At 42.2% G+C, this 26,018-nt stretch overlaps 1 protein-coding gene across 2 annotated transcripts in view; it reads left to right on the plus strand.

Annotated features, from left to right (window-relative positions):
• KCNH5 (potassium voltage-gated channel subfamily H member 5) overlaps positions 1-26,018 on the plus strand; it is a 550,163-nt gene that overhangs the window by 450,671 nt on the left and 73,474 nt on the right. For both annotated transcript variants that reach the window (XM_073610317.1, XM_073610318.1), the window contains one exon: positions 9,551-9,803. In XM_073610317.1, the coding sequence (XP_073466418.1) occupies positions 9,551-9,803 (253 nt within the window). The remainder of the gene's footprint in view (positions 1-9,550; positions 9,804-26,018) is intronic.

Below are 26,018 nucleotides of genomic sequence, written 5' to 3' on the forward strand. Positions count from 1 at the left end.
GATGTGGGTGTTGGTGTCTTACATTTTGTAAAGATGCTTGCATTAAAATACTAGTAAAAGGAGTTTACATTGTGCCTTTTAGCGCAACTCCATAGACACACAGCTCGAGAGCGAGCAGGCGCTGTGTGCCTTCATAGCCAACGGCTTGCTATTAGGACACACAAGATAAGGAGGAGCCAAGATTGCCAGCAGGGGACCTGGGAAGAGGAGGATCCAGGCCACTCTGTGCAATACCATTGCACAGAGCAGGTGAGTATAACATGTTTTTATTTTATTAAAAAAAAACTTCTAACCTTTAGTAAAACTTTAATTCCAGGGTGTTCATATACTTTTTCTTGCCTCTGAAAATATATCTTCATTCCCAATTTTAGCATATGTGTGGATTGTGAAGCATACAGTAAAAAACAAAAAAATGGTAAAAAGCAATTATGCATCACTGGGGAAGTGTGGTGATAAATGGTCTTTTTCTTAAATTGCACTTGAATAATTTATTTAAGCAGGTGTGACAGATTAGCATCACGATCAGCTCTTTACCATACTAAAAATCAGCATCGAAATGAAACAATGCAAGTGCTGTAATTTGCAAATTGAATGGAAAAATGTTTCAGAAATTAATCTAAATGTTTTTTTTTTTTTTTAATTCTTTTTTATTAAGATTTTTACAGTGCAATACACTACATACTAAAACAAAAAAACACAAACCAGGTAGGCAACGTGCCATCCCTGCGTCGGCCATGCAGGGCCATCAAAAAAGAACTAACATAGTTCAATCTAATTCCCTTCCCTCCCTCCTTCCCTCCTCCCAACCTCCCTACCCGAACAATTGCCAAAGTTTTACAGTTATAGAGATGTGCACCTTAGGATTAGTTACATCCGTACCAGGGTTGCCAACCGCCAGTAAATTTACTGACAGTTTGTAAAAATCAATGATTTTTTTAAAAAGCCAGTAAATATTAGGGGCTGATAATTTCATGCTGTGTTGACTTTTTAAGTGTAAATCAAGCAAATGACTTTGTTATAGGTATTGTCAGTGGTTCCATATCATGTTTATACTGTTCAAATATTCACTGTGTTAGTTTTCAATAGGTGTTCTGTAATTTCTCAGGTTGCCAGTAAAAAATGTGCTCCGCCAGTAAATATTCCAAGTTTTGTCAGTAAAAAATGCTGCGGGAGGTTGGCAGCCCTGATCCGTACCATTCCCCCCACGTAGCAGATATCTACATGCCTATGTAAATGGGAACAATTTTATATGCCTCTTGATGGGGATTTTGTTTATTACCGAATAACATAATTTACTAACCCAATGTTTTGTTTAACCTCATATGCATACATACACCATCATATTTAGCCCACTGTATCCAAAGAGTCTGCCAGACCTTTTTAAACTTTTTTTTCACAGCCTCTGGACCTGTAAGTTGCTTTGTATAGATGTATGACTGAATTAACCAGTCCTTTCCAATACGACAGAGTGGGTGCATTTGGTTTCTTCCAGTTCAGTAGTATAGCCTTCCTACCATAAAACAGCCCAATATTCAGTAGAGTGCAGTGCGCTCAGGATGGAACTATCTTCTCCACCAATCCTATTAGGCAGACTCTAGGTGTCATAGGGACCAGCATGCTGAGTACCTCCGAAAGGCATTCTGTAATACCAGACCAGAAAACTTGGATCTGTGTGCAACTCCAGAATACATGTTCCGAATCAACTGGGGAGTGGGAGCATCTCCAGCACTGACTGCTGGCAGATGGATATATGCAGGATAACCTGGCAGGTGTAAAATAAATGCGATGGAGGAACTTGAAGTGAATTAGGCGGCCCTTGTATATCAGTGATTCCCTTCTCCCACCGCTTCCTGCATTTGGATATTCTCAGAGGTGTTTTTTTGAAGAGAGATTTGTACACTGTTGATAAAAGCTTGACCAGTTCCTCTTCAGTCAAGAGAGTCTCTAGGGCTGATGGCAGATACTCAATTCTTTGGCCATTGTACTGCGCCTGAAATGCGTGGTGCAGTTGCAAATAGCGCAAGAAGAAGGAGTTGGGCAAATTATGCCTGGCCTTCAACTGGTCAAATGTACAAAGCTCTCCCTCTCTGGTAATGTCTTTCAACACCTTAACACCCCCACATGCCCATATCATGGGATCTGGGAGGGAGTAAAAGTGTGGGAGATTCGGGTTCATCCACAATGGGGCTGATGGCATAACTCACAAATAACTAGGAGACATCAAAGTGGTGGTAGTTTCCCATGCCCTGATGGTCGCTTTCATTGAGTCTGTTAAAGTCTGGCAGGATTTCGGACCCCTGTAGAGGGCCAGCCTCAAACTCTCATAGGACCCCAAGTGCGCCGCTTCCATAACCATGGTAGAGTCCCCATCATCCGCCAAGAGCCATCGCCTAGCAAACACCATCTGGCCTGCCAAAAAGTATTTCTGCCAGTCAGATAGTGCCCGTCCCCCCTGTCCCCATGGCTCCTGGAGAACTTTGATATTTATGCGAGGTGACTGCGGGGACCATATGAAAGACCCTATTATGCTGTTTAGTGTTTTAAAAAACGTTTTGGGTATCCATAGAATAGAATGACGTAGGAAATACAATATTACAGATAGAAACTTCATTTTTATGAGGCTAACCCGTCCCAAAAAGGGGAGGGGTAGGCTTCTCAATGCCCGAGTCTTTTGTTTAAGTCTAGTCACGAGCGGTAGGAGGTTTAGTGACATATAGTCCTGAACATTGGCAGTTATTTTAACTCCGAGGTAGGTATATGATAAGACCCACTGTAATGGTAGTGTGTCATCTAATAGGTTCCGTGCCTCGGGACCTAGTGGTAGGATTGATGACTTGCTCCAATTCGCTCGCAGACCCGAAAAGGCGGCAAACTTGTCTAAGATCAATAAGGCAGCTCTGAGAGATGGCCCCAGATCTTTTAGGAACAGAAGCAGGTCATCGGCATATAGCGCTAAACATTCTTTAATGTTCCCTATCTGAATTGCTCCCACCATCTCAGACTGTCTAAGTGCCCTGGCCATGGGCTCCATCATCAGGGCGAATAGAAAAGGGGAGAGCGGACACCCCTGTCTGGTGCCCCTTCCTATCATGAAGTAATCAGAAACCATGATTCCCAGCCAAATTGCCATCCTTGGAGAACTATATAGCAGCACGACCCAACGACGGAATCCAGGACCGAACCCCATGGCCTTCAACACCTTGTGCATGTATAGCCAGTCCACAGAGTCAAAGGCTTTTTCAATGTCTATAGAGACAATGACCTTGGCCGGAAACTCTGCAGTGTCTAGCTGCAAATGTGCGAATAATCTCCTTAGGTTCATGTCTGTTGACATGCCGGGCATGAAACCTGTCTGGTCAATGTCCACCAGGGTCGAAAACCCTGGCCAACCTTGATGCCAGCACTTTAGCAAGGATCTTCTGATCCATATTGAGCAACGCTATAAGGCGATAAGAGGAGCACTCCAGCGGGTCCTTGCCTGGCTTCAGGAGAAGTACCATATAGGCTTCCATCATTGAGTCCTGAAAGGCCCCCTGTTCCCAACAGTGTGCAAAAAGTAAGTTTAGCCTGTGGGTCAGTTGTGACATATATACTTTATAAAAATCAGCAGGAAATCTGTCTGGGCCCGGAGCTTTCTGAGGGGGGAATGCAAGTATGGCTGCCTCAATTTCTAGGACTGAGATACCTTCATCCAAAAGGGCAGCATCAGTGTCTGTTAGTCTCGACATGGAAAGGCTGTGCAGTAACTCCTCCAACCCAATGAAATTATAGGACGGAATAGGCGAGTACAGGAACTTGTAGAAATGTACAAATTCCTCCAAAACTCCTACTGGATCAGTGACGAAAGACCCATCTCCACTTCTTACTACCGGGATACTAACTGGTATTCTTTGGTCAGTTGCCAAAAGCTTGCCATTCTTGTTTCCCTCAGCAAAAATATTTTCTGCCCTCTGCCTTGCCTCGGTATGAGCTAAATTTGTGAAATGCAATGCCACTGATCTTCTACTCTCCAGCAGGGACACATAGCTAGCCTCCGAGGGAGAGTCAGTGTGGGTTTTAGCACTCTCCCGCTCTTTGGCTAGTAGGAGTTCACCCTCCTGATTGTGTTCTCTCCTGGCTGCCTTTTTGCAGATATACTGTACACTTGCCCCTTGACACTGCCTTAAATGTGACCCACACTGTGGGTGGGGCAGCCGAGTCTAACAGTCGCCCAAAATGTATCCATGGCCGTTTGAATTTGAGCCGTTACTTGCTCTTCTTGCAACCAACCCGGAGCTAATCTCCAACCCTCCTTCTTCCCCCCGGAGGGGAAGACCAGGGCAAATAGAAGCGAGTTATGGTCGGAGGTTCCTCCAGCCAAATACTCTGACTCATAGAGGTTCTTTAAAATGGATGCATTTCCAAACGCCAAATCAATTCTAGCTGAGGATTTGTGCGTGGAAGACAAGTGAGAATATGATATGGCGTCTGGGTGCTTCCACCTCCACAGTTCAGTTAAACCCACTACCAATGCCCATGAGCAAAAATCCATTGAGGCGGGTCTAGCTACGTTAGATGAGTCTAACACAGGGTCCAAGATGGCATTATAGTCTCCAATGAGTAGCAGGAGTTGCAGGTATGGTGCCAATGTTACCAGTAAGTCATACAATAATTTCACCTGAAAAGGGGGGTAAGTAAATGTTCACCAACAATACTTTATGATAGGACACTTCCAGTACAATTGCCACATATCTACCTCCTGGATCAGTAAACACCTGGTAGATTGCACATGCAATTGCTTTGCTAATCAGTATGGAGACCCCTCTGGCATATGTGGAATAGGTGGAGTGAAACGCCCTCTGAATCCAGGGTTTGTGTAAAGATAGAATTTTACTACCCTCCAGGTGGGTCTCTTGAAGGAGGACGATATGTGGCTTCACCCGTCTAATGTATTGGTACACTGCTGCCCTCTTAAATTGTTTAATCCCCTCACATTTCATAATATCTTTATCCTGCTATCCATCATAATAGTAGAAAAAAACTGTTAATCGGATTACCCCTGATAGTAGTGAAGCAGCTGATGAATAAAGCATATTTAAGGACATGTACGCTCTAGGCATTATTGGTGCGCATATGGCCTTGGTCAATGTGGCATATGGCCTTGGTCAATCCCCGCCTCCCCTGCTGTTATACCAGAAACTACTAACCTAACAAAAAACCAAAACCAAAAATTGTCTGGTATGCAGCTTGAGCCCTGTAACAAAAAACCTAAAAGAGTTCAACCTGAAGTGACAACAGTTCGGCATTGGAAAATGAAAAAAAGTTTGTGGCTTCCGCATGAGACTCCATGCTCAGTCCATGTATGTGAAAGTACAGCTGATTGGCCATGTAACCAGAAGTTGTTCTATAATGATAGCTGCAGATAGCAATAAGTAAATGACTCAAAATGTTGCAGAGCTTGCCCCATAGTAAGCGTCCCCCCTCTACTGTGTGCAGGTGTTTCTCAGATGCAGTTCCTTAGTTGTAAAGGGGGAACCATTAAGGAGTAGATACAGGGGTCTCAGTCCACCGGTCACACAGGAGGGCCTGTCATGAGTCCATAACCCATCCAGAAAGGGAAAAAAAAAAAGGACAGGTTAAACAGGGGAAAAAACAGAGAACAGTGGAACAAATCACAAAAACTCCCCTCCTCAAAGGACTAATGGTGTTTCACGGGTTCTGGTCTAGCCAGTCACAAGCATTTTGCGGGATTTCAAAGAATTTCACAGTACCTTAGTATTGCACACGGAGCCGACTGGGGTACAGCATGCTGTATTTCAGCTCCCATTCCCTGAGCCTTCTCTTCTCATCTGTGAAAGATTGACGTCTTCTGTGTGTCTCTGCTGAGAAATCCGGGAAAAGCATAATACGGGCATTTTCAAACTTTAGCTCCTTATGTTTCCGTGCTTCTGCCAGTAACATGTCTCAATCCCTGTAATTAAGGAACCTGACCAGGAATAGCCGTGGTGGGGCGCCTGAGGGTCTAGCTCCCGTTGGAACCCTGTGCGCTCTTTCAGCGACATATGTGGGAGGTAGGTCACCTAATGCCAGCAGGGATTTAAAAAACTGTTCTGCAAATGTAGTTGTGGCAGTCCCCTCAGCTCCCTCTGGCAACCCCACCACCCACACATTATTTCTTCTCTGGCGGTCCTCAGCGTCATCTTCCCTGTGTTGCAATGATCTCACCATCTCCTTTAGTTCTGCCAGTTGAGCCCTGAGTATGTGAGGCATCCTCCACCTCCGAAATAAGGTCCTCCGCTGTGGTCAGTCTGCCTCTGATCTTGTCAACATTGTGGCGGATGAGGTTGCATTGCAACGCCAGGAGGTCAATGTGCCCCATGAGTTCCGACTTTGATGCCGCTATGGCTTCCAGGATTGGACCTGTTATGGCTGCCGTGTCCACCTCAATCTCCTGTGGCATGAGAGAGGAATCCTCTGGCCCCCGTGGTGTAGAACTGCCTTGTTGCGCCATCTTCACTGCTGGAGGTTTGGCGCGCTGTGCTGGTGGAACAGGTGTTGAGGAGTGGGCGGGGCTAGCCACCATGCTTCCCTGGGAGCGGAGCTGTCTCTGTTTTAGCATCAGCTGCAATTGCTGTGTCTTCTGCTTTTTTGATGCAGAGGACGGCATCTTACTGTGCCCGGCTGACTCAGCTAGTGTGGTGTCACTGACAGCGCCGGTGAGAGCCAGTCAATCGGCCGTAATCAGGATAATGTACCGGAGGATAGCTGGAGCTCCGAGAAAACACGTCCCGCCGTGATCACATCCAGCCACGCCCCCATAAATAAATCTAAATGTTTAAACAGAATTTATAGTGGTTTAGGGTCATTTCTATTTTCATTTACTTTTCTAAAGTATATGTTGTTGAACCAATGTTTATATCTGCTTTTAATATGTAAGTGTGTTTGTGTGGTAGCTACAGTGGTTATAAAAAGTCTACTCACCCCTGTAAAATGTCAGGTTTCTGTGATGTAAAAAAATTAGACAAAGATTAATCATTTTAGAACTTTGTCCACTTTTATTGCGACCTATAAACTGTACAACTCAGCTGAAATCTTTTAGGGGGGAGAAGCAAAAATGAAAAAAATAAAATAATGTGGTTGCATAAGTGTGCACACCCTCTTATAACTAGGGATGTAGCTGTGTTTAGAATTAACCAAACATTCAAACTCATGTTAAATAGGAGTCAGTACACATCTGCCATCATTTAAAGTGCCTCCGATTAACCCCAAATAAAGTTCAGGTGTTCTAATAGGTCTATTAGATATACCATGTAACACAGTGAAGACAGTCATCAAGTGGAGAAAATAAGGCACAACAGTGACATTACCAAGAACTAGACGTCCCTCCAAATTTGATGAAAAGACAAGAAGAAAACTGGTCAGGGAGGCTGACAAGAGGCCTACAGCAAAATTAAAGGAGCTGCAGGAATATCTTGCAAGTACTAGCTATGTGGTACATGTGACAACAATCTCCCGTATTCTTCATATATCTGGGCTATGGGGTGGAGTGGCAAAACAGAAGCCTTTTCTTACAAAGAAAAACATCCGAGCTCGGCTAAATTTAGCAAAAACACATCTGAAGTCTCCCAAAAGCATGTGGGAAAATGTGTTATGGTCTGATGAAACCAGGGTTGAACTTTTTGGCCATAATTCCAAAGGATATGTTTGGTGCAAAAACAACACTGCACATCACCAAAAACAACACTGCACATCACCAAAAGAACACCATACCCACAGTGAAGCATGGTGGTGGCAGTATCATGCTTTGGGGCTGTTTTTCTTCAGCTGGAACAGAGGCCTTAGTCAAGGTAGAGGGAATTATGAACAGTTCCAAATACCAGTCAATATTGGCACAAAACCTTCAGGCTTCTGCTAGAAAGCTGAACATGAAGAGGAACTTCATCTTTCAGCATAACACCCAAAGCATACATCCAAATCAACAAACGAATGGCTTCACCAGAAGATGATTACAGTTTTGGAATGACCCAGCCAGAGCCCAGACCTGAATCGGATTGAAAATCTATGGGATGATCTGAAGAGGGCTGTGCAAAGGAGATGCCCTCGCAATCTGACAGATTTGGAGTGTTTTTGCAAAGAAGAGTGGGCAAATATTAATATTAATATAAAGTCAAGATGTGCCATGCTCATAGACTCATACCCAAAAAGACTGAGTGCTCTAATAAAATCAAAAGGTGCTTTAAAAAAGTATTAGCTTAAGGGTGTGCACACTTATGCAACCATATTATTTGTTTTTATTATTTTTAGTTCCCTCCACCTAAAAGATTTCAGTTTGTTCTTCAACTAAGTTGTACAGTTTATAGGTCACAATAAAGGTGGAAAAAGTTCTGAAATGATTTATCTTTGTCTAATTTTTTTTTACACCACAAAAACCTGACATTTTAACAGGGGTGTGCAGATGTTTTTTATCCACTGTATGAATAAGATATACCATTTAAGTTTTACAAATAAATATGTATTACAAGACAAAGCATTCCCAGAGTACTATGGTTTATCTCAAGAGTACAGCAGAGGTTTCCCGCTTTCAGACATTCTCTGTCTGATTAAACCCTTGAAAGGGAGCCTTTCTAGGGAGATGACTCAAATCTCAGACTCACTGACATGTATATTAATTTCAGCTTAAGCTACAGAGCTCTATAAACAGGCTTTTTTAAAAGGGGAAGTAAGGAGAAACTAGAAAAAGGAGCCTTAAGCTTCACCTTATGGATTAAAATGAGAATGTAAATTATGCAATATTTCACATTTACCTGGCTAAAATAATTTTTTTATGTATTTAAAAGAAAGACAACACATACATAACCTCCTAAAGCCTCCTTACATTCCCATGAAAAACCTGCTTGGGTCTAATGTAAACACTCAAAGCCCTGTCTGACAGCCTAGCAGACAAACCTATTATTCGGGAATATTCAGATCCCACTGACCTGTGACCTGTGCTCAAGACTTTCATCTTAAAGATAGAATGACAGTGGTAAAAAATACAGCTTGGCCACCAAAACTCCCTGTTACAAATAATCTTTTCACTTTTACTATTGTATTCATGTGTTGCTATTGCTGAAGGTTTTTCTTCTGAGACTAAACCATGTGCATGAGCAGATGATAAATCCTGGACCCTGGATATGTTTAAAAGCTTTTTTTTTTCACTGGGCATGTATTCCTAAAAACAGATTTATACTTAAATAAAACTATTATTTGCACTTGAATGTGTCCTTTTGTTAGCCTAATGAATGCCTTGTGCATCAGCACTCAGATTGGGAGGGGAAGGGATACTATTTGTTGAGAATGCCTAAACATTTGAAATTGCAACAATTTTCTGGACGAAGTAGTGTACCATCTGAAGGAAATGCAGGAGTGCCAATATTTTTGGCAATGACTGTATCTAATCAGTATAATAAAACCTTTCAATGGTTTAGTTAACCAAAATGAAGAAGATAGGGGAAGTTCATTGTTAGGGTTTACATTTTATTTGGCTAATAGACACCCTTTAGAAAGTTATCTCTATCTTGTATTCTCGCAGGTTCTTGGAATATGTCCCAAGGACATGAGAGCGGACATCTGTGTGCACCTGAATAGGAAAGTGTTTAATGAGCACCCTGCTTTTCGTCTGGCCAGTGACGGCTGTCTGCGATCTTTGGCGGTGGAGTTTCAAACAATCCATTGCGCTCCTGGAGACCTTATCTACCATGCCGGCGAAAGTGTTGATGCCCTGTGCTTTGTGGTGTCGGGATCGCTGGAAGTCATCCAGGATGATGAGGTGGTGGCCATCCTGGGTAAGAAAACCTATTCTCTGTAGATGCATTATGATTCAACGGCAAAAGACATCTATACATAACATCAAATTATTATAAAACTCAGATCACTTTTAGAATATTCCCAACTAGAAATTGCTGTGCTTTTTTTATTTTCTGTTATATTTAATGATATGCTTTTCCCTTTTCTGGTTCACTGTATCTTTCTGGCCCCTTCCACTAGCTTAAAATTTCCATTTTATCATGAAAGGGTTTATTTAAAACGTCTTGGAAAATATTTACTTTGCTGTCATGTCACCACTGCGCTTTTTTTGGTGCTTCATAAATGTTTTAAACAAATTAAGGCATAGAGTAGATAGACTCTACAGAATGCTTTTTCCATGAGTTAATATGCATGCACATTGACATAGAGAAATACAGGCAAAGAACAAGGCTTTAAACTGAATTTAGAAGGCAGTGTGCATTAGCTTTTATTTCAGTGGAGCTATGTTGATAGCTTAGTAGATTATGATGAAGTTGAAACTCTCCTTTACCTTTGGCCACTGTATTTGGTCATTGAATGTGAGGATCCTCTGTGTCACTGAAGATTGACAGCCAACTAAAGGGGAATAACCAGAAGAATTACAGAAGTGCAGGGCAGAAATGTAGTTGGATGTGCTGGAGGTCATGACAGGTGGCTGGCAAAAACAATAACCAAGAGAAGTCTCAGCCCGGGTTCACACCACAACGGGCTGCGGATCGCACAGGAGCGCTGTGCGTCCCTGTTCACCGTTTCAGGGACGAATCGGGGCCGATTCTATGCCTGAATTCGGCCCTGAAACGCAGCCAAAGACGCACAGCGTTTTTGTGCAGTGCGCACCGCAGCCGCCCCGGAGATATGTGAACTGGCTCCATAGGGAGCCAGTCACATTCTCCTGCTATGCGAATTAGAGGTGGGGAAACGCACCTCTAATTCGCATAGGTGTGAACCCGGGCTTAATCAATACCAAAGAACAATCTACAAATATAAATTGGCCAGACAAGTAGCATGACACAACGACACCATGAATGTTCAAAACACAATTTAAGCCCTCTAAATTTAGACCAGGTGTGCATCTACAGTGCGATTATAGGCATACGCACAGGGTGTTCAATATATGCATGGGCACACCCTAATCACCTCATGTCTTGTCTATATTCCTATTGCACACGTTCCTGGAAAACAAGGCACATGGATGTCACCAAATGTACTGTACCGACTCCGAAACGTTACACTTATCTTTTATGATGTGATCTATCTGCAATAAAAAACTTTGGACGGTGATTGTAGATCCATGGTGTGCTGGTGAATATATACACTAATCACCCCATGTGGTGCAGAGTCCCCCTGCTTAGACCCCTGATAGTTCACCAAAGCCCCCTAACAGGGCTCCTAAAAAAAAATGTAAAAAAAAAAAATTTAAAATTTGTAAAAAAATTGTACAATATAAAATAATAAACTGTCAGTATGTATACAATTGCACACGCATATGTGTTTGAGCTTTGGGGTGCACACCCTACTGCAATAGGCTGTGCATACCTATGAGTGCAACCAACTGCTGATGAAAAAGCTGTAGGTTGATCACTACACATTGGAACAATTACTTTTTCTAGTGCCCTCCTATTTTATTATTTGGCAGGGTCTCAACCTTTTTTGCTGTACTCCTCATCGTACACAAAGAATGGCAATACCATCAGGAAATAGGTGACTTCCTTGCAGAGACCCTGTAACAGTGGTGGCCCATCCATTAGGGGTGCCTGGGTGCCGCCCCCTCTATCCTCGTCACCCTCTATATGAATAATGAATAGATTCATGCATAGCATGGACGTGGATAGACGTGCATAGCATGAATCTATCCGCGTCCACCGTGGTCACCCCTATTCATGCATCTGGCCCCTTTCAGGATGCCGGGCGCCTGAATTACAGCTGCAGGGGTGTTTTTTTGAAGCACCTGATTAGAGCCATAGGCTCCAATAGGCTTCAAAATAGGGTGGGATCGGAGCGCAGAGCATTGCGCCATGAGCCCACCCAGGTGTTACAACAGAGAATAAATATTCGCTGTTGTAACACTGATCCTTAATCTGGCCAATCAGAAGCAGGTCTGAGACCCTTTTTCCGATTGGCCAAAAAGAGAAGACTCCCGATTGGCCGCCGAGGAGGGAGGAAACGGAAGCCGCCGATGCCTGAGGAGAGCAAAGGAAGGAAAAGCTGACGCCGCAGCCGAGCAAGGGAAGCCGCTGGGGAAGCGCTGCATAGATGGGAGTGCACCAGACCTGCCCACCGACCGACGGGGGGGGTTTGACGCCCTCCCCAAAAAAAAAAAAAATTGCCACCACCGCCCTGTACTGTAGACAAATCTGGGAGCTCATGCATATTTGGCATTCAGAATCACAAAATAACAGTAGGAAATGGCAGCTGATTCAATATCAACCAAAAAATCCAGTTAAGTTTTGGGTGGACTGACCCTCAAAGAAAAAAACAAGTTAGAAATGTAAACTAGCGTTTGTTGGTTGTCTCTTGCTCTTTTATACTTTTGGTAGGAATAAGTTAAACAGATCCCCAACAGATAATAGAAGTTCACCAGGGTTGACATACTTTAAGTATATTTGTAGGGGATGTGAATGTTGATTAATTGCCAGACTTGTAGCAAGACAAAACCAAAACAACAATTGAAGTTTGAAGAGATTTGGTAATGACTGAGAGGTAGAGCGGTTCAGCGAAAAGCAAACCATGCAGATCATTTATCCTTCATAGATTTCGGAAGTTGTTGAAGCAAATTGTGCAGCAGAGGATAAGCCTGTCTGGGTGACTGATGTGTAGATGTTATTTCAAGCCTCGCCGCTCCCAACGCATTTTACTCCTCTCCTTTAATACATTTTTTTTGTTTAATCTGCCCACTCGTCCCTTAAATTAATAGGATTCCCAAATACAAGATGAAGTGTTTGATATTCGTGAAAACAGCAACATTTATCTAGTAAACATAATTATGTCAACGCTTCGATATATTGGTGGGACCAGCGGTGTAGGTTTGAGTAGATGAGTGATTGGCTTTGCTTTATGAGACAATTTGTTACTAATGACATGAGCAGTGGGGGTCCAGCAAGATGTCCTATTTGGATAAATGTTGTAAAATGCTGTGTATTATTGAGCTTTTGAGTGATTGAGTATTATTGAGTGATTTATGTTAAAGCTGAACTCCAAGCAAACAGCTACACAGATGCAACACATATATGAGATCTGTTTTACCTGCCAAAGGAATTTGTAAATCTGTCCATTTAGTCCTCCGAGTTATGACTGTCTGCAACCCAGCGCAGCCCATCCTTGCAAGGGAGGGGACGTGATCTTTTTCTGCTGCAGTTTCACTTTCACTTAAATGTATTCTCTTCACCCCCACCCTGTGATGGGAAAGGGAAAGGAGAAGAAGCATATTGGTGGGCTTAACTCTCTGTCTTACTCTTCTCTCTCCTCTTATCAGCATGCTTCTTGCACAGCAATACCAGAGTTTGTCTCTGTCTCTTCCCATCTTGCTGATGCCAAATCATATTAAAGTGATACTAAAGTCTTGTTTTTTTTCTTTTCTTTAAAAATAACAAACACGTTATAATTACCTGCTCTGTGCAGTTGTTTTGGCCTGGATCTTCCTCTTCTCGGGTCCCTCTTTAGTGCTCCTGACCCCTCCCTCCTGTCGAGTGCCCCCCACAGCAAGCAACTTGCTATGGGGGCACCTGAGCCAAGCCGCAGCTCTGTGTATCTATTCAGACATAGAGCCACGGTTCAACCGCCCCCCCCCCCCCCCCTACTGATTGGCTAGCTGATTTTCATTTACAGCAGTGGGAGCCAATGGTGGCACTGCTGTGTCTCAGCCAATCAGGAGGGAAAGTCCCAGACGGCCGAGGCACTCGTGCACATTGTTGAATAGAGATGGGGCTCAGGTAAGTCTTATGCCGCGTACACAGGATCGGACATTCCGACAACAAAATCCATATTTTTTTTCCGACGGATGTTGGCTCAAACTTGTCTTGCATACACACGGTCACACAAATATTGTCAGAAATTCCAATCGCCAAGAACGCGGTGACGTACAACACGTACAACGAGCCGAGAAAAAAATGAAGTTCAATAGCCAGTGCGGCTATTCTGCTTTATTCCGAGCATGTGTGGAACTTTGTGCGTCGGAATTGTGTACACATGATCGGAATTTACGACAACGGATTTTGTTGTCGGAAAATTTGAGATCCAGATCTCAAATTTTGTTTGTTGGAAATTCCAACGTAAAATGTCAGATGGAGCCTACACACGGTCGGAATTTCCAACAACAAGCACCCATTGAACATTTCCTGTCGGAAAATCCGACCGTGTGTACGCGGCATTAGTGGGGCTGCTGCACACAGAAGGTTTTTTATCTTGATGCATTAAGATAAAAAAACCTTCTGCCTTTACAACCACTTTAAGATACACTGCTTGCATTTAAAAAAAAAATATTGTAATGATGTATTCAGAGCTGCATTATGTGTACCTTTTTATCTGACTGGAATTCAGCCCTAAATGAACATGGATATCTATGAAAAGAATAGACTGGAGCAGAAATGGTCAGGACTACAATTTGATAGACAAAAAAACCCACTTTTGCTACAAAAAATAAATAAATTCACATTTGCCCGTGTCACTTAAGGTTTTCTAAACTTACAGTGGGTATAGAAAATAATCACCCCCTCACACTTTAAAAAAAAAAATCACATTTTGTTGCCCTGCAGCCTGAAATGAAGACAGGCAGGGTTTTAGTTTTATCCAACTGCATATACTTATAAGTAAAGTGTAAGACATAACACCAACATGTCAGAAAATATAAAAAAAATGAAGAAACAGAATCACTGAGTACAGCATATGATTCCCCAGTTTGTATAATATATCATATTTATATATTATTCCTCTATTGATGTCAACTCTTCACCATCAGTGATAAAAGTTAAAGTCAAGACTCCTAAGTGAAGGAATAGTTTAGTATAGAAACACCCTGCATGGCATAACAGAACTGTAGATAACTTACTTGCGCAAAAGCGCAACAATTGAAACCGGTAGATCAAGTGAAATAAGTTGAATATAGCAGCAGGATGAGAGAATTCTAGTGAGGAGCAAAATCTCTAGTGGACACAGAAGAAAGGGGGATGATTGAGGGCAAAAGAAAAATTTGAAGAATCAGGTTTGCCCCTACCGGTAGTTGAGAACTTGTTGTAACTGCTTTTATATTTAAAATACTCAATTCCCACACTTGATTGTTTTATCAGCATTTCCATAGAGATTGACATTTAGAGCAATGTTTGTACATCGGTGACCTCTTTGTTACTGTTGCTCTATTTACTTCGGCTTTGTAAACCATTTGATTGTACAATGATGTTTTAAGCTATGCTGTAGCAGGAAATAAAAAGAACATACTGTATAAATATAAAAAATATATATATTACTCAATTGCCATCACACAAGAAGGTATTATGCTGTCAGTCATCCTCTATGGAAGGAAGTACAGGTGGAGATTAGTCTGGCCTGTCTATAGTGACTGACAGTCTCAGTCTGATGGTTTCTAGTTTAAGTGCGTGCCAAAGTGACTATTCTTAAAAAAAAAAGTTCAAAAAAGTAGCCTGCAAAAAACAAAAAGGAAACAAAACTTATGATCAGTGCTCACCTGTCCAACCACCTGTTCTTGAATCTTTGCCTCAGCCACCAGTATAATTCCTTTAGGTGTGTTGCATGCCTCCTCCCCTACTGCAGGTTTTGATTCCATCCACTGGCCCTCTATATCAGTGTTTCTCAACTCCAGTCCTCAAGGCGCCCCAACAGGTCAAGTTTTCAGGATTTCCCTCAGCTGAAACGGTTGTGGTAATTACTAAGGCAGTGAAACTGATCAAATCACCTGTGCAAAATAATGGTAGGCCTGAAAACATGACCTGTTGGGGCATCTTGAGGACTGGAGTTGAGAAACACTGCTCTACATCACCAAAGGACACATTAGGGAGTTGTGGATAGGACGGCACCGTGTGGCAGGGGACACAGTCATCTGACACTCCCAAAAGTGTCTGATGTGAAGATTCTTCTGAAGGCCATATATTTGCAAAATAGCGATGATCTGAAGAACAGGCTGAGGGATAGTTAAATTTTAAAGTGATTGTAAAGTTTAGGTTTTTTTTTTCTATAAAAATAACAAACATGTTATACTTACCTGCCCTGTTGCAGTGTATTTGCACTGAGCAGCCTGGATCCTCCTCTTCTGTGCTCCTGGCTCCTCCCTCCTGTCGAGTGCACCCACAGCAAGCAGCTTGCTATGGGGGGCACTCGAGTCGAGTCACATCAGACACGGAGCCCCGCCCCATCTCTCTCCTGGTTGGCTGACTGACAGCAGCGGAAGCTAATGGCTCCACTGCTGTCTCAGCCAATCAGGAGGGAAAGACTCGGACAGCCGAGACACTTTGCTGGACAGAGAGGGGGCTCAGGTAAGTATTAGGAGGGCTGAGGAGGGCTGCTGCACATGGAAGGCTTTTCATCTTAATGCATAGAATGTAAAAGTATTTAAAGTAGATTATTATCCAAAACCTTAAAAACAAAAGGAAACCAAGGCGCCGCCATCTAAGTGTATCTATTTATTAAATGAACACTAAAAACAATTACGTTTGCAGAATGTAGAGAAATTGGGCATATCATCAGTCACAGTCTGTAGATCTGCCCAATGCCCAATTTCTCTTCCATCCTGTAAGCAAAATCTTAATTGTTTTTAGTGTCCATCTAATAAATAGATACACTTTTGCCGCGTACACACGATCAGACTTTCCGGCTCAAACTTGTCTTGCATACACATGGTCACACAAATGTTGGCCAACAATTCAGAACATGGGAACACGGTGATGTACAAGACGTACGACGAGCCGAGAAAAAGGAAGTTCAATAGCCAGTGCGGCTCCTTCTGCTTGATTCCAAGCATGCATGAACTTTTGTGCGTCGGACTTGTGTACACACAATCGGACTTTCCGACAGCAAAGTTTTGTTGGCGGAAAATTTGAGAACCTGCTAGCAAACATTTGTTGGTGGAAAGTCCGACAGCAAATGATCGATAGAGCATACACACGTTGGGACTTTTCGACAACAAGCTCACATCCAACATTTCCTGTTGGAAAATCTGAGCAGGTGTACGCGGTATTACAGTGGGGAGAACAAGTTTTTGATACACTTCCGATTTTGCAGGTTTTCCTACTTACAAAGCATGTAGAGGTCTGTAATTTTTATCATAGGTACTCTTCAACTGTGAGAGACGGAATCTAAAACAAAAATCCAGAAAATCACATTGTATGATTTTTAAGTAATTCATTTGCATTTTATTGCATGACATAAGTATTTGATACATCAGAAAAGCAGAATTTAATATTTGGTACAGAAACCTTTGTTTGCAATTACAGAGATCATACGTTTCCTGTAGTTCTTGAACAAGTTTGCACACACTGCAGCAGGGATTTTGGCCCACTCCTCCATACAGACTTTCTCTAGATCCTTCAAGTTTCGGGGCTGTCGCTGGGCAATACGGAATTTCAGCTCCATCCAAAGATTTTCTATTGGGTTCAGGTCTGGAGACTGGCTAGGCCACTCCGGGACCTTGAGATGCTTCTTACGGAGCCACTCCTTAGTTGCCCTGGCTGTGTGTTTCGGGTCGTTGTCATGCTGGAAGACCCAGCCACGACCCATCTTCAATGTTCTTACTGAGAGAAGGAGGTTGTTGGCCAAGATCTCGCAATACATGGCCCCATCCATCCTCCCCTCAATACGGTGGAATCGTCCTGTCCTCTTTGCAGAAAAGCAGCCCCAAAGAATGATATTTCCACCTCCATGCTTCACGGTTGGGATTGTGTTCTTGGGGGTGTACTCCTCCTTCTTCCTCCAAACACGGTGAGTGGAGTTTAGACCTAAAAGCCCTATTTTTGTCTCATCAGACCACATGACCTTCTCCCATTCCTCCTCTGGATCATCCAGATGGTCATTGGCAAACTTCAGATGGCCTGGACATGTGCTGGCTTGAGCAGGGGGACCTTGCGTGCACTGCAGGATATAAATCCATGACGGCATAGTGTGTTACTAATGGTTTTCTTTGAGACCTTGCATGGAGCCCCAGACCGAGGGAGATTGACTGTCATCTTGAACTTCTTCCATTTTCTAATAATTGCGCCAACAGTTGTTGCCTTCTCACCAAGCTGCTTGCCTATTGTCCTGTAGCCTATCCCAGCCTTGTGCAGGTCTACAAGTTTATCCCTGATGTCCTTACACAGCTCTGGTCTTGGCCATTGTGGAAAGGTTGGAGTCTGAGTGTGTGGATAGGGGTCTTTTATACAGGTAAGGCGTTTAAACAGGTGCATTTAATACAGGTAATGAGTGGAGAACAGGAGGGCTTTTTAAAGAAAAAAATAACAGGTCTGTGAGAGCCAATATAGAACAATATAGACCACTGATGGCGAACCTTGGCACCCCAGATGTTTTGGAACTACTTTTCCCATGATGCTCAACTACACTGCAGAATGCATGAACATCATGGGAAATGTAGTTCCAAACCATCTGGGTTGCCAAGGTTCGCCATCACTGATATAGCCTTTATGGCTTTTGTAGGGGTTCTTCCCACCCTCTGAGTTATTGAGCTTTTTTTTCTCCTTTTATATCCAAAACTTGAGTTTTTAGTTTTAGATAAAATAGGGATGTATCACAACCTCCTACTGTCATTAGTGTCCTGGCTATGTAGATTCCCCCTCTCAATTTGTCCTCATGATCACTGTCACTGAGACAGAAGGCGAAGGAAAATTTTTGAGTTGTCACCAGAATAGAGGGTAAAATTTTCCCATGAGGATCATTTATAACTTGTGATAACAGTCTAAAAAGGGAATTCCTCTCACTTTTTTCAGTCCCAGAGATGGAACAGAACAAAGAAAAATTTCCCTAACTGGACACAGACAACGAAAACCTGACCTTCAGGGATTTTAACCCTTCTGTACTCTATCCAATACTAAAAAAAAGTTCTGGCTACACATACATTCGAATTATCTCCTTTTGTGTGCTGCTTTTTGGACACAGTTTATTTTGTCATGGTGGCACCAAAAGGGGAAGAAATATTCCTATTTTACTGCATAAACAAAAAATAAATGCAGCGCTAGGTGACATCCAACATGTGTTTGGTGAATAAAGGGATATGTCACCCTTCATACATTAGTGATATGTGTACTCATCAAACAAGTGTATGGTGATATTAAAAATCACAATAAAACTCATAAAACATAGTAAAGTCCACAAGTTAAAATAAAGAATCTTTGACAGCGACACTGTGTTATATATGACGAGGAGGAAATCCAATATATGTTGCTACATCGGGTGGGTAATCCTCATACATTAAGATTCCAAATAGAAGTGGAGGGGTAAATGTGCTTAAAAGAAGGGGTGGACACTCTCACCATACGGCGGGGTATCATACGGGCTTATGGATCCACTGATCCTAGGGGTGTTCACTGGAGACTTGCTGGAGCATGAAAAAGCATAAAACAAGTGATCACAAGTCGGATAAAAATATAGCTAGCGTGGTAACAGGGTAACAGCATTCAGCAATGATGTCTGTGAAACATCTGCTCTGCTGTTGAAGGTTTCAAATAAACCTGCTTTTATTGGTTCATGCACCATGTGGAGATTCCCCTTTTTTTCCTTATGTGGATGCTGTATGACGCGGTGAGAACTACATCTTTTGGCCACCTGTGTATTGTAAGAGGGGAATTCATCCATCCATCCACCTGAAGATTCACGGTCCATCCCGCTCCTGAGGCTGTTCCAGATGCGTTCATCGGTATCCTTCATTGGCATGCTCCAGCAAGTCTCCAGTGAATACCCCTAGGATCAGTGGATCCGTAAGCCCGTACGACACCCCGCCGTATGGTGAGAGTGTCCACTCCTTCTGGTAAGCACATTTACCCCTCCACTTCTATTTGGAATCTGAATGTATGAGGATTACCCACCCGATGTAGCAACATATATTGGATTTCCTCCTCATCATATATAACACAGTGTCGCTGTCAAAGATTCTTTATTTTCACTTGTGGACTTTACTATGTTTTATGAGTTTTATTGTGATTTTTAATATCACCATACACTTGTTTGATGAGTACACATATCACTAATGTATGAAGGGTGACATATCCCTTTATTCACCAAACACATGTTAAATGTCCCCATCCTATTAGATTGTAAGCTCTTCTGAGCAGGGCCCTCTTAATCCTATTGTATTGTATTATAACTGTATTGTCTCCCTTTTATATTGTAAAGCGCTGCGTAAACTGTTGGCGCTATATAAATCCTGAATAATAATAATAATAATAATAATAAATGTCACCTAGCGCTGCATTTATTTTTTGTTTATACTCACTTTTACACGGTTATTATACTGGTGATGCTGGCTGCTGATTTATCTTAAAAGGAAAATTTCTTAGTAGCCCAACAATACCTTTTTCTCTATTTTACTGCAGGATAACCTCTACAGTCTTTAATTTGCACAGAAGCACTTACTGAAATACATTATAACAATGTTACCATGTATTTTTTATGAATGTAGTCTGCAACCAGACTGCTTCTGCTGTGATACTGGATATAATGTTAAATATTCCTCCCTGGGTCCCAGCTATGCCGCCCCCCACTACAATTTCTGGGGTGAGCACCTCTTGTGCTTTTGTTTCGGCCTCTACAACTGCGTCAATTCCTGGTAGTGCTGTAACTTGGCCACTCCCTTTTGCATGGTAAGGCAGCCCAATATAGTGATCGACCAGGTGGATTTATGGAGTGATAGGGAGCAGGCAAACTCTGTCACCCCCAGGACGTTCCAGAGCTTTGCCTGATTAGCATGTCCCAGCCATCCAGCATAGATGGAGCAATGAAAGCAGCTCCAGGTATGTACAGCTTGCTTGTCTATCTTTTTATTTAGTTAATTATAAGTTAAAAGTGTTATTTTAAAGTAAATGTACCTACTTCTTGTTGGTAGAATGAGACTAGGCAATGAAGGTTATTGGAGGAGTAATAACTTTTTACATTTTGGCACGCTAACTTCTCCTTGAATCGCCTGGTGGTTATTTGGAAAACATTAAGTTTAACTTTAAACTTAGCTGCCTGCCAAGATGCCAGTCAAATTGAGAGTTGTAGTTACATAATGGCCGAAGTGAGGTGGATTTTTTTTTCTTCCTGCAAGTCACTCAATCTGCATCAAACTCTCTGTTCCCACTTGGAGAGTTCAATCAGACTGATTCCAGAGCGGTGTCATCTCTAAAGACGTTGACAAATGGTGTTGGTAGGGCAGCATATGCTGTGCATAATCAGATTTTAAGTTTGCCATCTACAAGAGAACACTGTGCCATTAAAATAAAGAGCTTTTCAGCAGTCTTGTAGCTGGAAAGACATACTGATTATTTATGTCTCACTTAACTAACCACTGTCCCCCGCTGTGTGTTCTTGCTGCAATCTGCCTCTCATTGAACCAACTCCTCACGTCTCTCTGCCGTGTGTGTGCGCTTGGATTAAGCATGTAACAAGACCTTTGCATTTTTGGCAGTAGATAACAAAGTGCCTGTTTTATGAACTGTTATCTAGAACTTAATTATGAAGTATGGGAATTAATTGGTTTGTTAACGGGTCCATCCACCCGATACAGTATTATGATTATAGAGATATGTTCACATGAATTCCCCTTGAGCCCCGGTTCATGGAAGTGCTTGAAAGGGATGTTGCTAGACTATGCATATAAAAAATATTTTTATTTTTGGTATGGGTTGGATTGTTAGTTATATAAGGTGTTGGGGTTGGTCTTGAGCTCTGACCCTGAAGGTTTTGCATCTGGTCAAAGCGTTGTTAGTCCACTCTCCCTACATCTGACAATTGTAATCACAGCTTTATTGGCAGTTTAACCTTGCCAGTGGTTAGCATTTGTTACAGTTCTATGCTGTTAATCGGGTTTTGGGGTAGTCAAGTGCCTATCTGGCATGTAGGGTAAATTGTTAAGGTGTGCTCACAGTATTATTTGTACTGGCATAGATTATATTTATTATTGCAGTGGACACTGTATAAAGCTGTGACCTTGCCCTTTTATCTTGTTTCCATGTTATCTTTGGGCTAAGGATATATCCTAATTTGTTAGAATATCGTTTCTTCATATGCTTCTCACTAATCATGAATCACACAATGCTTTATCATATCTGTACACTGAATGGCCTAACTCTACCCCCAACCATGTTTGGTTTCTCTCTATTGGCTAGAGTGTGGCACCTGGTAATGGGAATGCCAGTTGGTTGGATCTTGAAACTCTTCCAGGAAAAGGCATTTTTTAATATTGAGCTCCTGACATGTCTTGGTATGAATACAGAAGAAAAGTAGCGATCCACAAAAAAGACCCCTCCATAAGGTTTTTGTGTGCCTCTTTATACAGTAGATCGCATTTAATTGTAAGCATACAGGGGAAAAAAATATATCACCAAAAAGTTTGTGGACATCTCCCCATCAAACCTAGCTTGTTGGACTTTCCAAAATGATGGAAAATAATATAGCGCTGACATCAACCCTATTAAATCAAAACGGTTTAATAGGGATGAGGTCAGGGCTCTGTTCAGGGCACTTAAAATGTTACTAAACCCAGGACCCTGTATTCACTATATCTGATCTCCCACAGTACACAGAACATGGAAATGCAAGTTTTTGTAAATATAATCTGCTAAATACCTTTTCTCATGAGCAGTCTTGTGACTTCTATCAGCATCTGGTTAAAGCTTGTAGGAGTTTTCATTCTCCCATGATTGCCCTGTGAGAATGCAGGGCCCTGGATGGTGCTGATTGGCCCTGTGCTGATCACATGCATGCTCTCAAGAACAATAAACTCTCTAGAAATACACACCAACCTGAGCATGAGCAGCTTGTCCTCAAATCTCTGTACTATCAGGAGATGGATTCAAAACTCTGGAAGAAGGGGAAAATAAGAGGAGACAGCCTTTTTACACAATGCAGAGGATTCACCCCTGAGTATAGCAAGCATGCTTTACTGCATATGTGGACCGATTTTACTGTTGTGGGTTTAGTTAGTAACACTTTAAGTTCTTCCACACCAGACCCATCAAACTACGTCTTTTATGGAGCACGCTTTGCACATGGGGACGCAGTCATGCTGGAACATGAAAGGACCTTCCCCAAACTGTTGCCAAAAAGTTGGAAGCATACAATTGTTCAAAATGTAACATTGATGGTATTCTTTATTGGAAACAATTAAACTCAATAACTTGACAACACAGTAACACAAAACTGGCTTAGATACAGTTCCAGTGTATGTAGTGCCTAATTCATTTCTGGCTAAGATTAAACCCTGTTTAAAATCAATATACTGTTTTTAAAAAAGAAAATACTGAAGTCATTGGATTCTGGTTTTTATAGATAGACAACTCCTATCCTCATATTGATTAGTGGTTTCAAATTAATAATAACTACTGCAGTAGGGAACAGACACAAAAGATACACTCAGCATCTTTCCAAATAACTGTTCTGCTTTATTATATCACAATTGAAGGTTTTTATACACATGATTACGTAGGTATCACATTAATATTACAATTGTATTTGTATGGTAACAAGGGGCGTAACATAGGCAGACTAATTCTAATCAAAACTCAAAAGAATGCAAACATGTACTGAAAACATTATTAGTGCCGTGTGCACAGTGAGGGCAGTGTGCAATACATACAAAATAGAATACAATTATATACAGAGCTTACAAATTTCCTTTACAACCTCATTGGCGAGATTTTGCCTCTGTTTCATTCCCTGAAGGAATGAAGGAGCAGTTGTCACTGGGATTAAAAAGCACAGATTGTATTAAAGATGTTAGGGTTTATTTACTAAAGGCAAAATGGGTTGTTCACTTTACAAGGGAATTTGCCCATAGTTTAGTGAATGAGGTGAAGTTATCATCCAATCGTGTGCTAGCAAAAATCCTGTTTTTTTTTATTACCGTATATACTCGAGTATAAGCCGACCTGAATATAAGCCGAGGCACCCAATTTTACCACAAAAACTGAGAAAACTTATTGACTCGAGTATAAGCCAAGGGTGAGAAATGCGCAGCTACTGTAAGTGGAAAAGAGGGTCAACAATGCCCATTTGCTTGCCTCACTGTGCCCATTTGCAGCCATAGGTCCCCCGAACTTCAAACTCGGGAGTTAAGGGTTCCTAGATGCCCCCTAGCTGCAGCCAAAATTTGGGGTCTCTGGACCCAAAAGGTCCCGAAATGACATTGCTGCAGATGGACACAGTTGACTGATTTGGGGCCCCGTATCTCAGGGCCACTTGGTGCTAGGAACCCCACATTTGGTGTGCAAACCCAGTCGAATTAGCACTACAACATATCTAAAGCTGGGGTTCCTAGCACCAAATGGCCCCGAGATACAGGGCCCCAAACTCGGTTCAGAAAATGTCAAGCACTTTTCTGCAGCAGAGAATGACATTTTCCGAACCGACTTTGGGGCCCCATATCTCGGGACCACTTGGTTCTAGGAACCCAGCGTTGGATATGTTGTAGTGCTAGTTTCACTGGGTTTGCACACCAAATTTGGGGTCCCTAGCACCAAGTGGCCCCGAGATACAGGGCCTCAAATTTGGTTCAGAAAATGTCATTCTCTGTTGCAGAAAAGTGCTTGACTCGAGTATAAGCCGAGGGGGGCATTTTCAGCACAAAAAAATGTGCTGAAAAACCCAGCTTATACTCGAGTATATACAGTATTTTCTTTGCACATGATTGGGTATTCAGTGCTGAGTGAATTTTCACTACTTTTACTAAGCTCTGGGTAAAATTCCCTTGGAATGTGAACAGCCTTTCTGTCCCCATTGGGAAGATTTCCGATAAGTTCCTGTCCAGGCAGGTAATGAAGGAATAAGCCTACAGTTCGTGGTGGATTTTGTTAATCTGACATATCAACATCTGTTTGGTCAGTTTAAGAAAACTCATGCAATCTGATTCAGAGCATTTCATTATAGCTATCTAAGTGACTTTGTTCTCTCTATTGGCTGCAATGGGTTTGATTTATAGTGCCTTGCAAAAGTATTCAACCCCCCCCCCCCCCCCCCCTTGGCTTTTTACCTATTTTGTTACATTTCAGCCTTTAGTTCAATGTTTTTTTTTTAATCTGAATTATATGTGATGGGTCAGAACACAATTAGTCTAAGTTGGTGCAGTAAAATTAGAAAAATATATACATAAAACTATTTTTCAGAAATAAAAAACTGATAATTGACATGTGCGTATGTATTTCCCTTTGTTATGAAGCCCATAAAAAGCTCTGGTGCAACCAATTACCTTCAGAAGTCACAGTGAAATGATGTCCACCTGTGTGCAATCTAAATGTCACATGATCTGTCATTATATATACACACCTTTTTGAAAGGCCCCAGAGGCTGCAACACCTGCACTGCCATGAAGACCAAGGAACTCTCCAAACAAGTAAGGGACAATGTTGTTGAGAAGTACAAGTCAGGGTTAGGTTATAAAATAATATCCAAATCTTTGATGATCCATAGGAGCACCATTATCTATCATAACCAAATGGAAAGAACATGGCACAACAGCAAACCTGCCAATAGATGGCCACACACCAAAACTCACGGACCGTGCAAAGAGGGCATTAATCAGAGAGGCAGCGCAGAGACTTAAGGTAACCCTGGAGGAGCTGCAGAGTTCCACAGCAGAGACTGGAGTATCTGTACATAGGACGACAATAAGCCGTATGCTCCATAGAGTTGGGATTTATGGCACAGTGGCCAGAAGAAAGCCATTACTGTAAGCAAAAAACAAAATGGCACGTTTTGAGTTTGCGAAAAGGCGTGTGGGAGACTCCCAAAATGTATGAAGGAAGGTGCTCTGGTCTGATGAGACTAAAATTTAACTTTTTGGCCATCAAAGAAAATGATATGTCTGGTGCTAAACCAACACATCCCATCACTCAAAGAACACCATCCCCCACAGTGAAACATGGTGGTGGCAGCATCATGCTGTGGGGATGTTTTTCAGCAGTCGGGACTGGTCAGAGTTGAGGGAATGATGGATGGTGCTAAATACAGGGATATTCTTGAGCAAAACCTGTACCACTCGGTGTGTGATTTGAGGCTAGGATGGAGGTTCACCTTCCAGCAGGACA

The sequence above is a fragment of the Aquarana catesbeiana genome, linkage group LG13 (assembly GCF_042186555.1).
Source record: "Aquarana catesbeiana isolate 2022-GZ linkage group LG13, ASM4218655v1, whole genome shotgun sequence".
NCBI classification, from domain to species: Eukaryota; Metazoa; Chordata; class Amphibia; order Anura; family Ranidae; genus Aquarana; species Aquarana catesbeiana.